Raw genomic sequence first — 16,382 nt, 5'->3', positions numbered from 1 at the left:
AAGGTATTAATTTGGTTCAGTTCATCTATCCACCTTATAATGAAGTTTTCTGTGATCCACACCAGTCAATCTCTTCCTTGACCTCCCTTTACAGGCCCCGTCACCTCCCCCGGAAAATGATGAAGGGGGGCAGAATTTGCCACCCCGAAATATGCCTCTTTGGCATAAGGATTATTTTAGGCTGGTTATTTTTAAGAAACAGCAGACACAGGAGAAGCTCTGAAAACCGAGTAGAAATTAACCCTTTTGGAAGAGAAATTCACATTTCTTAGGAAAGCCTCCATTTCTAAGGGACTCTTCATCTCTGTACCTGGAAGAAGAAAATGACTAAAACTCTAGAAACTCCTGTCAGTGGAGAAGGCGAGGGCTGAAATCTGAACTAACAACCACGCCCTCGTGTACTGTGCTTTTCCCGGTCACCTCCCATAACTGGCCTCCCCTTGACCTCCCCAAATCTTCTTTTTCTTTAGCTGGAGATGGTGTTTAAGGTGGTGGCTGGGGCCATTTCAGAGTTACTCAGTTTTCCTGGGTCTCTCCCATGCGTACAGGAGGTATACATGTTAGTAAACTTCTGTGTGTTTTTCTCCCGTTAATCTGTCTTTTATTATAGAGGGGTCTCAGCCAAGAACCTAGATGGTAGAGGGAAAATTATTTTTCCTCCCCTACAATGACTATATGTTGCCATTCACTCATTCTCCACACTCACTCATGCATGCATGCAATACTTACTGGGGGCTTCACACATCCCAGGCATAGCGGCAGGCTCCAGGAACGTTTGTGGAGCTCAAGCCCCTACTAACCGATAGCTTCCTAATGGGGATGCCCATGTCTGGTACGGCTCTTGACCCTCCATAAAGGCTCGTTGTCCACCTTCACTAGCCCTCTCTGATTGGCTGATGAGTCTGTTCACAACCTCAGTAACTGGGGCAACCCAACCAGATTAGGAGTCAAGAGGACCGAGTCTGAGCCCCGGAAACACAATTAAAATCTAGAGGCAGCACAGGGCGATGGTTATGAATGAGAGCTCAGGTTCACACGTTACAAAATCAGGTTCTATCACTTACAAACTATGACACCTTAGCTAAGTCACCTCACTTCACACTGCCTCCATTTACTTTCCATCTGCACAGTGGGAAACATGTCACTACTTCCCTTGCAGGGTCGATGGGAAGATCTCAAATTAAAATGTTTGTCAAGCCATTAGAATGGTGCCTGGAACAGAGTAAGCACTCAAAAATCAAACTATTTCTATGTTTCATTTTTACTGTCATCATGGGCAGAAAAAGGAAATTGGGCCCCATTTTTCTGTGAAATAGGGAATTCTGGAACTAGAAAGTAATGATAGTAATGTCTAACACTTTTTGAGGACTTGCTTGGGGCCAGCACTGTGGCAAGAACTTTACAAACTTTGGCTCATTTAATCCTCACAACAACCCTGCCAGGTAGCTAATCTTAGGGGCTCCATTTTACAGATGAGGAAACTGAGGCTCAGAGAGGTTATGCGACCTATTTAAGATTACACTACTTAAAAGTAGTGGCCCGAGGGGCCAGCCCAGTGACATAGTGATTAAGGTCAAGTGCTCCACTTTGGCAGCCCAGAGTTCACAGCTTTGGATCCCGGGCACGGATCTACGCACTGCTCATCAAGTGATGCTGTAGTGGCATTTCACATATAAAATAGAGGAAGATTGGCACAGATGTTAGCTCAGGGCCAATCCTCCTCACCAAAAAAAAAAAAAAAAAAAAAGTAGTGACCGGAATTCAAACCTAGATATTCCTGACCACAGGCTAATGTCTAAACTCCATTGTTCCTCAGAGACTCTTGCTAGTGACCCCTCCTCTTTTAGAGGTGAGGACCTTGAGATCCAGAGAGGGGAAGGACACCCGGCAAATCCACGGCAGAGCCAGGGCTAGAATCCAGAGGTCTCTCAGACTTCCAGGCCAGCATGTCTTCCTCGGAATTGAGAACCGCTGGAGAAAGCATCCAAGTTTACCCAAATGTCAGACCAACTCGAAACATTATTCTTCTTTCCAGACTCACACTTCACTTCACCGTTAATTAAAATTTCCAGTTGAAAATCGTTTCCTCTAAATTAGGCATGCTGCTGCCTAATAAGCAGCTGCAACCAGATTTGGGGGAAGCGGCCACACATTGTCCAAACGAGATCCTCCCGCTGGGCGCCTTAGTTGTGATGTGAGTGTGTGTGTGTGTTGGTGTGTGTGCGTGGACAGCAAAATGCTCTTTGCACTCACACTGGCGAGCAGAGCCTCAGCTCGTCACCCAAAGAGGAGGAGTCAGCAGCTGCCTGTTCTGGGGGACAGAGGTACCAGGGCTGTCCGTAAATCCAGTTGTAGCAGCCGCTCCCAATCTCCACAGACAGCCTATTTGACTAAACGCCTGACACTTCCCTCCCATCTGGTCGCCGAGGAGCTACATGGCTCCTTTTGATTCCAGTTCTCTCCTGCCTCTGGTTTGCACAGTGATACAGATATTCAGCCTCCGTGATGAATTTCCACACTTCTCTGCCCTGGATGGTACCTCACTTACACAAAAGTGACCCCAGCACCCAGATCCGGGCACCCTTCCCGCTACACTAAAAGCTGTCAAACTTCTTAAAGCGTGGCTCACCATACATCTTCCATCCCCGCCCTGTAGAGACATACTTCACACACACACACACACGCACATGTGTGCATGCACAGCACTTCCCAGCACCCCTTTCTACAGGTGATATATTCTGATGTCATCCATTATGTTCCATTTTTTTAATGGTCACAATCCTTAAATTAATTTCACGGCTCACAAAAGAATCACAATCTACAGCGCAAAAAACGGGGCCAGGGTGGCTCATCTCTGGAATTCCAGGGCCGAGCATCAAGGACACACTCCGTGCTTCTTACAGGAGTGATTTCTAGTGCAACTTTGTCCCAGAGAGTTTCGCGTGCAAGCAGAAAGACGTAAATATGGGCTTTAGCAAGAGAAAGGGAGCTGCGGAGGTTTCCACCGCCAGCAAGCCCTCAGAGCAAGGGAATCACAGGTCAGAGGAACTCCTCACGGCTCCCCTCTCTCAAAGTAGCCCTCACTGTTCATGTTAACTGGCTTCCCCTGGCCTTGGGCTTCGAGGTTCAGCTTCTCACCAGCCACTCTGGAACTCAGTGGTTTGGGGCAGCTGCTTTAGCTCTCTGAGCCTCAATTTCTCTACCTGTAAATTGGGGATTGCCTTTGCAACTAATCACAGAATGCTTGAAAGAATACCTGACACCCCCTAAGGCTTGATATACATCACCTCACCACCTCCTGTTACCCAGAGCGACTTGAGCCAAATAATAGAGCTGGCATCTCTCCAATTTGGAGGATTATAAGATTACATTCTAATTTTTTTTTTTCCCTTCCCTAAGTGGACAGGTCTCAGAGTCATCCGAGTGAAGCAGACATGGAAAGCATTTTATGACGGAGGAAGTAGAGATGCAAGTCTAGGAAATAAATTTTTTTAGAAAAAAATGCAGCAATTAACCAGGACATTTCCTTGTTCCTCTTATGAACCCCAAACTACACATTTATTTAAAAAATCTATCTGTCTTCTGTGGCTGTAAATAAGGGACAATGGCTACTGCAGCCCCTACTTCTAGTATGGTCTTCTCTTGCTGGTGATTTCCACATGCTTTTTGATGTCGGTGTCAAACACGAGTGGACCTTAAAAGGGAGGAGAGGCTCAGAGGCCTGCATTCGATCAATAAGTGTGGTGGTCCAGGACCACCCAGCAGTCTAATCACAGTGCCCAGAGACAGCACAACTCCACGAGAACACATCCTTGGGCTCACCTACCAAGGGAAGTTCCCCAACTTCCCCCCATTGCTGCCACAAAAGGCCAACTCAGTGCAATGACTCCTCAGATCCCAGAAGTGAAGGCTGATTGAAATGAGGCAGTGATGATGATAACGAGGAGAAGGAGGGAGATGAAGGGAAAGATGGGGAGAACGAAGGGGGGAGTGGAGAGGAAGGAGAGAGGGAGGGGGGCTGAAGGAGGACATCACACTTATAATAGGATTAGGATTATCTACGGTGTGCCAGGCACAGTGTGAGGATGATTTCTAATCCTCATATCAACCTTGCCAGAATGGTATTAACACCCCTCCCCCTTTATTAGGAAATTAAGCCTTAGGGATATTGACATATCACACAATCATTATATGGCAAGGTCAGCGTGTGTGTGCAGGTCCGTCTGACCCCAAACATGACGCTGCTCTGCCTCCCAGAGATGGACTTTCTCTACCAGAGTGATTCCCACCATCTTGGAAAGAGTCCCCAACACCCTTCCAACTTTCCTTTAACAATTCCCAGGGGAGCATCTACCCAGGAGTTCACCTACTTAGAACTTAAACCTAAGCTTCTATGAGCGCATCATGGGCTCCAAAGGTGCCTTTTTCCAGCAAGCACTCATATTGCAAATGGCTTAAAAGTATTATAATTCTGAGTTGTTACACAGGTCTTCATAACAAGAAAAAGATAGAAAGAAAAAAACCCCACTTGTGTATAATATTAAATTGATTTAATATAGATTTTTATTTTGCAGACTTTCTTGGTGTATCTGCTATTAATCATCTAGAAGCATTTAGCTTATTTACTCCAAGAATTTCACTGTTTATCTAATTGTATCAAACATTTCATTAAAAGAGCTATCTGGTTCTTGCTAACGCTCTGAGCATGGAAACTGAGCTGTGTTTCCTAAGGATGTGGTATCTGTTATTAGGTGTTTCCAAGGCAGAGAAGGTCAGTCTAATTATTAGTGGTTCTAATTAGTTTTCCCACAAGCAGTCATGTTATTCAGACCCAAAGCTATGTAGCAAGGGATTTTTTTCCCCCTTGCTTTTGAAAATAGCAACAAAAAGCAAAGTATGCTGCCAAAGATGTTCTTGAAAAATCCCCTCCTCCAGGACATGGCTCCCTACCGCTTCCACTGTGCCTCTGGTCACTTCTTCTAGGGATTGTACTTTTGCTCCCGTGATGTGATGGAATCATATAGCCATGCTGTGTGTCTGCAGAGGATTTTATAGGCTGCAAGGCAGATTCACGTTTGCAGTGTCCTTCCATCCTCACTACAACTATGTTTCCCAAATTGACAGAGAGGGATGAGGAGGCATGGCGAAGCCACGTGACTGTAACGGCACCACACAGCTCGTAAGGGGCAGAGGGGAAACAGGAACCAGACTTTCCCCCACTCTTAAGTGCATGGCTTTATGTGCTGCCTCACAGATGCCATAAACCCCAGGCAGGGTCAGCCAGAAGCCACTCCTGAGCCAAGGAATTGGGTGTACATGATTTATTAAGGGAAGACTCCAAGAGAAACCAGGAAGAAAGTTGGGGAAGGAGGTTGGAGAAGGGGAGGAAGCCAACCAAGGGTGTGATCTTAGGCAAAGTCTTAGCCTGGTCCTGAGGGAGCTCTGGAGAGTACACTGCGCCTCTGAGCTTGCCCTGCATAGAAGCCACTGAGCGCTGGGCTTCTGGACTCTCACACTGTCAGCCGTTGGGTACAGACAACTGAAAGGACTGAGGGAACTTAAATTTCCAGGCATTTACAGCTCCTGGGCCCCAAGGTAATCATCCTCTGAAGATCCCTGGTGTGAGCCTTTGTCAGCTAAGGTTGGGCTGGGCGCACAGAGCTGGGAGGGGATCCCAGGAGAGCCAGGTGGGGTGCCTACAGTATCCAACACACCCTGCATCCCTCACTCAGTCAGCAAGAATGCACGGAGCACCTACTGAGTGCCAGATGATGACTCTATTGTAAGCACTCCCCTGACATCCCCTTCCCCTAAGTCAATTTTAATCTCATCAGTCTTATCTCCTTTATAACACTCATCTCCACCTGGAATTTTCTTCTCCATTTACATTTACTTGCATGCTGTTTATTTCTTCCTACTAGAATTGCTCAGGCTGCCAAGTTCACCACAGTGGCCAGGAAGACCTCTCCCAAGAGGTCATATTTTCCCAAAGGCCTGAAAGTCAAGGAGGAGCCAGTCATGAGAATAATGGGGGAAGAACGCTGCTGGCAGGGGACAGGGCACCGCAGTAGAAATAAACTTGGAGTGTTTAAGGAACAGAGAAGGGCCTTACTGAGCCAGAGGGAGGGAACATGGGCCGTAGGCTTTGGCGTCATGGTGAGTAGAGTGGCATTGACTCAAGCTACAGTGGGAAGCCATCCGAGAGAGGCCAACCACTCCCAAGGGTGATGGCGCTTTTGTGAAGGTAAATCACCCCATGCTCATCATCTCTCTGAGGACAGGTCCCTCTGTACCTCTTTCACCCACAGCGTATGTCACAGATAAGCTGTTAAGGCTTTTCACAGGCTGATTTTCTATTCAGCAGTTTGTTGATGGATGCAGAAAGGAAATACATAGACTTACGTCAACAAGACAGGATAGCAAGATTTCATAAAGAGAGACAAATTATCCAAGCACACGAGACAGAAAATCGTTGCCGTGCTGCAATTCCCACACTGCTGAGCTTAGCAAGTCGGGATTTGTTTCCTGAACCTAAAATTTCAATAGAAGGATGCACCCGGCTTACCTCTTTTCTTCCTCTGCGTGCATTTCTGAATAGCCTCTCACGCCCCGCAGCCCTCGTTACATTTCAGTGGAGAATGAGAGAGCAGGTGTTATCGCTCCCCTCCCACGGGTGTGGGAAGCAGAGCCCCATGAGGGAGGGTTGGAGAGGTGTCTGAGTAAAAGGAACCAGCGGAAATGAAAAACCTCTCTGCTCCTTTGGTGTCCCTGGGAGAAATTTCAGGTGAGTTGGGAGTGCTGGTGCCGGGGCTGACTTGCTACATAGTATAAAGGAGCTGTCAGTTTTGTCTCTGGGTGGGGCTTAGAGGTGATGTTTATTTTCACGCCATTGATGGAGAATTTAATGCATGGAGTAGATAAGAGACTCATTCGAAGTCAGAGAACTGGGAGGTACCTACAGCCTAGAACACCCTACTTCACCCCAAGTTTCTCCTCGTCCAGGCTAGAGGATCTTCCCCAACATTACACTCTCCTTGAAAGGATGCACTCCAGCCTGAGCTCCAAGACGCCCTTGAGTCACAGAGCCTCTGTAAGTGTCATCAGCAAGATCACATAAACATGAGAAATGACCACTTGGGGAAACTATGCTTCCGAATTCCATCTGGAGTCTTTTAGACTCAGGAGAGCTAAGTTGACGATTCTGTCCCTAAACTTTTTAGAAACATGCCAATTTAAGTTAGGAGGGAAGAAAATCCTCTGGCTTTGTGCTTTCGAGTTGATGGGTTTGTATCAAGGCGGACTGAATCGCTCCCTTTGGAGGGGAGAGCATTTGAGATCAACCCCTCGGGCAGAGAGGAAAGCAAGGTGACCTTACCTTTTTGTCGCTGAGGCCCGTCACTTGGTCCACAAATTCCTCTTGGATCATGAAAGCAGCCAGATTGGCTGTGTAGCTGGCCAGGAATATGACGGCAAAGAAGGCCCACACGGACACCATGATCTTGCTGGTGGTCCCTTTAGGATTCTGGACAGGCACGGAGTTGTTGAACACCAGGCCCCAAAGGAGCCATATAGCTTTTCCAATGGTAAAAGAAGGCCCATGGGGTGCTGCGAATGACAGAAAGGACATTCTCAGTGCTGTCTCAAAAGGCACACGTGTTTGATAACTATGCAGTGGCCCCCAGCAACACGGAAGGTTGCAGAAGATGCAATTGTATCATCGTTGGCTCCCATCATTGCCCCAGAACCACAGCCACAATCAGTCCTTTTTTCTTTAAAAATTAGTATTCTTCCCACATTTCTATCTAGCTGGGTGTTTGCCTTGTTTCTTAAAAGAAAATAAAAAAGAGAAAAAAAGGAAGAGAAAATGGCGATGCAAAATGTGGGTTTGAATGAGAAGTAGTGTTACAACCTGTTTTAAATATGGATTTGATTTCAGATCAATCTCCTTAACAAGTGTAAAGACAGCCTTACAACAACGTGTGTGTGGGGGCTGCTCCGGTATTCGTCGCATGTGTGCACCATCGTACAAGAAACACGCAATTCAGAGGGACTGACATTCGCTATTCTAATCTGAATGTCCCTAGCAATCGCTCCTGTTCCAACTCAGATGTGAAGTGTACACAACATAGGAATTAAACCAAACTAAACCCTCTCCAAATGGAGAGACTTTAAGGAACGGAACAATAGAGCTTAATTCCTCCAACACTTCACAGATGGAAGACTCTCGGGTGCGGGGTCATGGGAAATGAACTGTGACAGGCTGGCACTTTTTCTCCCTCAGTGTGTCCTTGCAACAGCTATGTGTCCCTTTTAAGATTCTTCAATGTTCCTTGCAACAGGCTTAACGAAAGAGCCAGAACAATTTGGCAAAATGCATTGGCGTGGGGACTACACAGCCTGTAAAACGCACACGCTAGGGCTTTCGAGTCTGTTTTGCACAGCGGAAAAAAAAATCAATTTATGCCCTCATTTCATGGGAAAAAACATCTTCCTTTAACACAAGGTTAATTTTTATGTCATTTAAGTAAATGAAGATATGAAAAAATGATCTACTCTGACTTCAGTTGGCGATGCAAGCAGAGTGGGCAATAAATAAAGGGGCAGAAGTGAATTCAGATGGATGGAACTTATGAAGTTCCGGGCAGGGAGCCGAGGAGACGCGAGCTTTCCACACACTGGAGGCTGAACTCAGGCTGTAGCAATCCTTATAACGTCCATAGACAACACACTAAAGAGAAGGCAATGAATTCTATTCGTCCCCGTCTCAAGATCTCCTGTTTCTCTTTGCCTAGTTTTATGATCTTCTGGGCTTATTCCCAAGAGGCTGAGAACTCAGGAAAAAATAATTCTAGTGAACCCAGTTAACTTCATGAACTGCTTAATTTGTTAAGGATGCATACTGATCAGCAGTGGCGGCTACTTGGGAAGCAGAAACAGGTAGTTGCAAGGGATCTGTCCAAGACTTTCGGGAATCCCTGATTCCCAAGTACTGTTGCTGGGCCATGTAGTTTTCCCTGCAAAGTGCGGTGAAATGGAATTGAAAAACATTTTGCCCAAAGAAACAAGTAGCTCTCATTTCCAGAGAGTTTCCACATGCAGATGAGCAGGAAACAAGAAGCTTCCAGGTAATGGAAGGGGTAGGGAGTGGGCAAGCTAGATCCCTTCCTTCAAATAGTCTTCTAGAGTGAGCTTCAGCCAAGGGAGAAATTTTTGCACTCGATGGCCTTCAGATAACTTTTTATCCTTCCACTCTGTTGGAAAGCTCCTCGCTGGTTAGTTGCATTACCCTTTTAATGAAGGCTGGCAATTCTCCCATTTAAACAGAATATGATGATTTACGGCGTTTTTCTAGGGTTTGGTTGATTGGAGATGGTTTTTGAGTAACCATCACTCTCCACTGGTTAAGAAGAAGTGGGAAGAGTTCAATAAAACTAAGTTCCTGATAGATTCCCAGGACCTGTGGACTGTTTCCAAAATAGAATCCTACAAGTGAAAACAACATGTGGCAAATTAGAGTGCCTTGTTTTTGAATGACAGTACCTTGAAGATCTGCCATCTTCCACCATCTTGAGTCATTTTTCAGGGAAGAGATTTGGTCCTGGCACCCTTCTGATACCATCTACTTAGAAGTGTTGTGCATTGAGGAAAATTCACTCAAAATGGTGTAATGTGTTTATGTGTACGATACGAATACTGGCTTGTGTGGGAGCCTCTTAATGAGTTATAGCCAATGAATGCCTCCCAGTTCAGTTCTCTATCTACTGATCGCCACTTTGTCAAGCACTAGGGTCAGGCACTGTCAAGAGGAAAATGTAACTCTTTAGGGAAAAATACCGTTTTGTAATTATATTTATGGTGAAACAAATGCAATGATTCAGTAGTTTGGAGAATATTCTTAAACCATTTAAACTATAAAGCCGTTTTCTTTGCACAGATTGAAGGTGAGGCTCACTACAATTTTAACATGTCTTTTGACACAGATTTTTAAGTTAATTACCAAAAAACCTTCAAATCTGCTTTCTCCACAGATTGAAGACGGGGAGTTTTCACCTAACAGCTATTGGCTCCACACTGTAACAAGATTAAAACGTTTCATTTTGTTTTAACCTTTTTTCAGTTGAAGTGAATATCCCATCCTTGTATGGAATTACAAGGAATATCCATGACGTAACACCATTCATATGATGGGATAGCAAGGCAATATAGGATACTGTGTTCTAAATCTGAAATAATCACTGAAAGTCAATTAAATAGCATCAGCTTTGAGTCACGCTTTGAAGGCGTCCTACCTTTCCCTTTGGCTAAGTTTCTGTTGTATCCAACAGGACTGAAGTATTCAAAGACGAAAACAGCTATGGCGGAGACAATGAGCAGCATCACAAACATCATGACCCAGACGGAGGCGCTGAACGGTTCTGCAGATAAACAGGCCAGGGGAATAGAAATAGGGTCAGTTAACTCTTCCTCACCACCGGGGCCAGCAGGAAGCCCAGAGCGCCATTGTGTGGGCTGACTGAGAAACTTTCGCTAGTGTGAATCTGACCGTTTGAAAGAAGCTAATCATTGTTTATTCACGTGTTTAAATCTTTCTTTATTCTACAAAATATTTGAGGTATTTTAAAAGACTGCACATAGTAGGATAAAAATAGAGAAGAGCATATGACACTTTACAAATCAGGTCAAGGATAATAAAAACAAAAGAATGGTAAGACCAAGGGAGAAAGTTAGAATGCAAACAAAGAGGCCACAGGGTCCTATAAGTCATATGTCACTTAATCCTGGGGACACATTCTGAGAAATGCATTGTTAGGTGATTTAATTATTGTGCAAACATCATAGAGTGTATTTACACAAACCCAGATGGTATAGCCTACTACACACCTAGACTCTATGGTACTAATCTTATGGGGCCACCATCATATATGCCGTCTGTCATTGACTGAGACCTTGTTATGTGGTGCATGACTAAATAATCATAGAGTCATCCAGGGGACCAAAGCTAGGGAGAAACAAGTCTAGACTCAAAAAGCCAATTACAAGGCTCCTGTAAATCAGCATGAGTTTTATTTTTATTTTCATTTTTATTTTTACATCCAGGAGGGGTGATGTCCAGGGAATTCCAGGAGTAAAGGGAGAACGATAACCTGTTAGAAAAGGATCATAAAATCACGGGATTGACGGGAACATGGGGAGGTCATAGGCTGCCACCACTACTACCACATTCTCCATTTCTCCTTCTGCTGCAGACAGATGAGAGCTCTACAATTTTAAAATCTTGTTGATGTTGGTAACGGGCTTAAATGCAATTGAAAAGTCATTTGAGGATATTACATTCACAAGATAATTCAGTGAAAAAGCATCACTTCAGAGCAGAAGCAATGAAGTAATAGATGATTATTTCCCCTAAAAGTAGTTTTCATCAGTTCATTTTCATGTGGATGTCTCAGAAGGGCTGGCCAAGTCACAAGGTTCTAAATCTTAGAACACTCTAGAAAGGTAAGAGATATTATGTAAAATAAATTAATATTTTTATTCAGTCTGATTGAGGATATGAAAATGAGCCAAAAGGAGCCATTTTATCCATGTATGACATAGATTTGCTAGAAAATCAACAGAGATTAAATTTTTAAAAAATGACTGTATTGCCATCTGAATGCATCATTGGGAAGAAACCGCCCTTGGACACCAACGAACTTATAATCCTTTTCATCATAAGCAAACATTTTCTGAGGGTAAAATATACGAAGCCCAATAATACCTCTTGAATTGTAGACATTTTATTATTTTTAAGTTGCTTTCCTGACGAAGCTAGTAATAATCATAAAGAACTAGACTGACAGCAGGCCACCTTGTTATTAAACTCTGTGACTACCTAACACAGCTAGAGGTCATCACAAATTCCAATTTAATGAGCTTAATATATAACCAGAAATTCACACGTCTGAAGCTTTAACTAGAGTGGACAATTTTAAAACTGGAAGGAATGCTTTGCGTTGCAGTTTTGATAGTGCAACTATGTCCAAAAGCAACAGGTAACAGCACAACTCACTTAACACAAGATGAGCTCGAAGAAATCAAGGAAACTACAACTGAAATTTATCTTAGTTAAATTTAGCTTGAGTAATTAACAATAGGATGTCCCTGAAATCATAGCAATTTGGTAACGAGGTGTATCCAAAAAGGAGAAGTAAATGAATAATTAGGAGATTAAAAATTGCTTAATATTCAAGAATAGAGATGCTAAAGTAATCCTCCAAGTTGGACATACAATGTTGTAGCGTGTCTTACTGGAGGAGGATCATTGTGATGAGTAAATGAGCATATACAGGTAATATACACAGTTGATGATGTGTGTTGCACACTGTATACACACAACGAATTAAATGGAATAGCTGTTTGATTCCACGGTTAAAGCCAGAATTGGTGGTGGGCATGGTGTGCTGTCCAGGGTCCTGACAAAGTCATCCTGGTTTAAAACATGCACGCACTTGTTAATCTGATAACTTCCTTTTCTCTGCAGGTTGTGATGACATTACAAAAAATATTAGGGGAAATCTTCACTGAATTCTTCTATTCACATGTCAGAATCTGCAAACCTGCAGCGGACTTCATTTGGCAGTTGATGTATCCTAGTCACTAACTGGTCAGAAAATTAGGTGGGAGCTGATCAAGAAGCTGATCCCAGATGTTTTCTCACTTGGAAGTGACATCTCTCCCTTGACTTGTGAGCATGGCACAGAGACAAAGGGATTCTGCTGCAGTATTCCGGTTTTAAGAATTTAGGTACTACTAGTGCTCTGAAGGATTGCTATTCTCAGACACTACACACACACAAATACACACCCCCCACAACGAAGAAAAGCATTAGAGCAATAGTGAAGCACTATGTATAATGTCTAAGGAGTGACCCAGAAATATTTTTAGATTGCTCTGGATTACATCCTCTACTGGCTTAAAATACATTCAACATTTGTCTATGAAGGAACTTCGATCTAGGAGACTCCAGGTCAGCGTTTCTTTGGATCAAAGAATCGAACCTGCCTGGAAAGTCGTTAGAATTAACTGAATGGAAATATTCAAGAGATGTCCTCTCTGTCCTTGAAGAGTCGCTGGTTACATTTTTACACAAAAGCTCAGAGGCATTACCTGCAAGGGTTTCTGACGTGAGTTAATGGAGTTTGCAGAGAGAGAATAGGAAATAACGAAGAGCAATGCAATCAGATTTCGAATGTTTTGGCTCTTCCAGATGACTGAGCCAGTGAATGGGAAAATGTAGCTTAGCACGGTTCATTATGACTTTCAAAACCTGCAGATAATGATGGTAAATAAGGGGGTCCATAGTCAATCGAATAGGGATGTAATTTAGTGACTAGGAAAAATATTAAGTCTACTGTGTTAAAACAGCTTTGAAAATAGTTTTCTCTAGCTACAATTTAATTTTATTTTTAAGACAGTCGGAAAAGTAGGGGGAAAAGGAGGTTTGCCTAAATTTAGCAAAAACACGACTTTCTATGGAAATGTTCTACAAATGCAGATAAGATAAGAATCTAGGAAAACTGGGTTGAGGCCAGATTGAATATCAGCAACCCACTTTTATAAGACAATTGATATTATTTTCTCTCTGATTGAACTGGAAAAAAGTTCTCTCTAGCTCACTAAGGAGATATGTGGACAACTTGAGAAAAGAAACAGATCTCTTTTCCATTTTTTCCATGGACTCACTTCCTCCAATCCTTTCTTAATCTCCAGGGCCAAAGTTCCCCAAAGTGTCTGAGAAGAGGTGGGGAAAAGATGATTAGGAGTGACTAATGAGTGAGAGTCTACCCAACAGTTATTAAGATTCTGCACGTGTTGTCAATATCAGTCAGTTGCATTTTTCGTGGCAGAGTGAGGCTCCCTTAGTAAGATACAGGCATCATTATCCATACCAGACACAGGCACAAAAGGAAGATAATGAAGTGTATGTTTGTCAAGGTTCACATTACTCCAACAAAGGTTATGAAAATTGAAGCGAGTGCAAAATCAAAGCCAGTGAGTGGTAAGGATTTCAACAGCTTAAATGGATTATCAAAAATGAAAATAGTAAATCCATATGTCTCTGTGAGTGAGGCAGTATCCAAAATCCTGTTAGTCAACATTTCATTCAAGAGAATGAAACATAAAAAGTGTCACTGGATGCTGACAGTACCTGTCAATGAAGACAGTGGAAGAATAAGAGCATGGGCTGGAGTTGCTGCCCACAGATTGGGTCTAGTCTGCAGTTCTAAGTCCTTAATAGACAAAAGTTTTTTTTATCTCTGGAAAAATGTATGAAATTTAGTTGGCTTTAGTTAACTGTTTTCTCTCTCTCATGTGGTTTTCTGCTAGAGGTCAATGTTTATCTTAACCATCCCAAATTTGAGACAAACCCACTGATATGGGGGTACGGAAGGGAAGTTAATCTGAATTCCATGATCTTCACTATCAAAAACCACTGACGATAACCAAATACTGAACACAACACTTTCCTTTAAAGAAAGAATAAATAACCGTTGGGTATGTTTCACGATTTCAACTACTCTAGCCAGGCTGCCTAATGCATATATACTTATAGTGCTAAAGGAAACCAGATGATAGAAAATATAGATTTATCTTGCTTTCAAAAAAACCTTTTATGTAAAGACATAAATTTATGAAATAGTTAAAAAGACTTTCCTCCTTTACAAATCATTCAGCTTAAAACAGATTCAAATGAAATATGATTCCATTAATTTTGAATCAGTGTATCCTCTTCAGACTATTTCTGTTTTGTTTATCAGAGTACAGTATAAATCATCGTGCAGTCGTCATTATTTTCACTCTCCATCCAGTAAATAAATGACTTTCACTCCAGTGAACGATGGAAGATGAGTATGTGGATGCTAAATAAAGGTTTATGGGCTGATTTAGATTAACTGTGGACAGACAGGTTTATTTTTTAAATGGTTCCAAGGCTCCAAGAAATATATCTAGCAATCTACATTCTACACAATCAAGGCCACTATCTGAATATGTCATTGTATTTTCAGCAGATCTTTCCTAGTTAAAGATAAATGAAAGACATTAACTGGGGAAAAAAGTGAATTGGAATAACTCAAATGCAACGTGGTCTGGAATATGCTGATGTGGTTAAAATGGAACTGAACAAGGTCCTATCTAGTTCCATCTTTTGAGCAAACAAGACAAAATACCTATAATTCCTTGTAGGAGAGCAAGAGTGATAATGATGGTCGCATACCTAGAAAAGCAGAAGGTGAGACGGTGCCATTGCTTCTCGAAACCATGACACTGATTCCTGTCTCCACAAAGGGCACGGAGAAGTCCACCACTTCAGAACGTTCCTCATTGATAGTGAGTGAGCCTACGGCCATGACTGCCCGCTGATAGACCACCTGGTGCGAGGCAAAAAGTGAGCAGTACCATTATTTATCCTTCCCATCTTCCCTAAGGACCTCAGGTCCTAAGTCTGAACGAGAGCCCCGGGGATGAAAAGATAACTTACTTCACCGATCATTCCATTCCACACGTTGTTAACCTTTTTGCCATGCTTCCCATTAGTCACCAGGTAAAGGTCATAAGTAAACTTCACAGTTCTGGAAAGCTTCTTGAGGATATCGATGCAGAACCCCTTGCAGCATTTTTTAACATTCATTCCCTCATTGGTTGAATTGCTGTAGAGAAAATCCCAAGACCATAGAATATTAGTACTGGAGAATTTGTTCACAATCATTGGCTACCCTCTTCTACTATTTTTCATATGGGAAATTGATGCTCAAAATGAGGAAGTGGCTTTTCCAAGGACATGCAGTGAGTTTATGACAGTGAAAATAGGAAGTGTTCCTAGTTACAATGGTATTCATGACAATAGCTAACATTTATTGAGTAATTACTATTAGCTACGCACTGTGCTAAATGCTTTATATTAATTGTTGGGTTAATTTCCATGACATTTCTCTTAATGAGGTAGTATTCACAGCCTTATTACACAGATGAGAGTTACTACCTCTTATTTTTAAAAGTTTGTAACACATACAACTTCTTTAGACCAGAGTTTAGTCATCTGATCTAAATTGAATTATAAAAACTTATTGGAAAATGGAAGAGAGGAAGATGTGAAATTCTCAGGGGAAGGAAGAGTTTTTCTTTATCCTATCATTGCAGATAAAAATTTGCAACCAAAGGGAAGAAGTAAGAGCACCTTACTTAGGAAAGGCACCTTCCTTGCTGAGGAAAACTCCTCAGGTAAGAATCGGGGGACCAGGGTCTATTCTGCACCTGAGTCCTTGGACTTAATGTCTCTTGATCGAGTCATCTGTCAAATGAGAGCTCATTCATAATCTTTTCCCTCCCGCCCTACAGGCAGA

General features: G+C 42.8%; 1 protein-coding gene across 1 annotated transcript in view; it reads right to left on the bottom strand.

Annotated features, from left to right (window-relative positions):
• Positions 1–16,382, bottom strand: part of GRIN2A (glutamate ionotropic receptor NMDA type subunit 2A) — a 365,414-nt gene that overhangs the window by 56,926 nt on the left and 292,106 nt on the right. Inside the window, exons 7-10 of the mRNA XM_044747218.2 lie at positions 15,521–15,689; positions 15,257–15,410; positions 10,290–10,415; positions 7,376–7,605 (exon numbers count right to left, since the gene is read on the bottom strand). Of these exons, the coding sequence (XP_044603153.1) occupies positions 7,376–7,605; positions 10,290–10,415; positions 15,257–15,410; positions 15,521–15,689 (679 nt within the window). The remainder of the gene's footprint in view (positions 1–7,375; positions 7,606–10,289; positions 10,416–15,256; positions 15,411–15,520; positions 15,690–16,382) is intronic.

Source organism: Equus asinus, chromosome 14 (genome assembly GCF_041296235.1).
Source record: "Equus asinus isolate D_3611 breed Donkey chromosome 14, EquAss-T2T_v2, whole genome shotgun sequence".
Classification (NCBI taxonomy): domain Eukaryota; kingdom Metazoa; phylum Chordata; class Mammalia; order Perissodactyla; family Equidae; genus Equus; species Equus asinus.
Note: the sequence above shows the minus strand (reverse complement) of the source record. Positions and strands in the feature narration are given on the sequence as shown.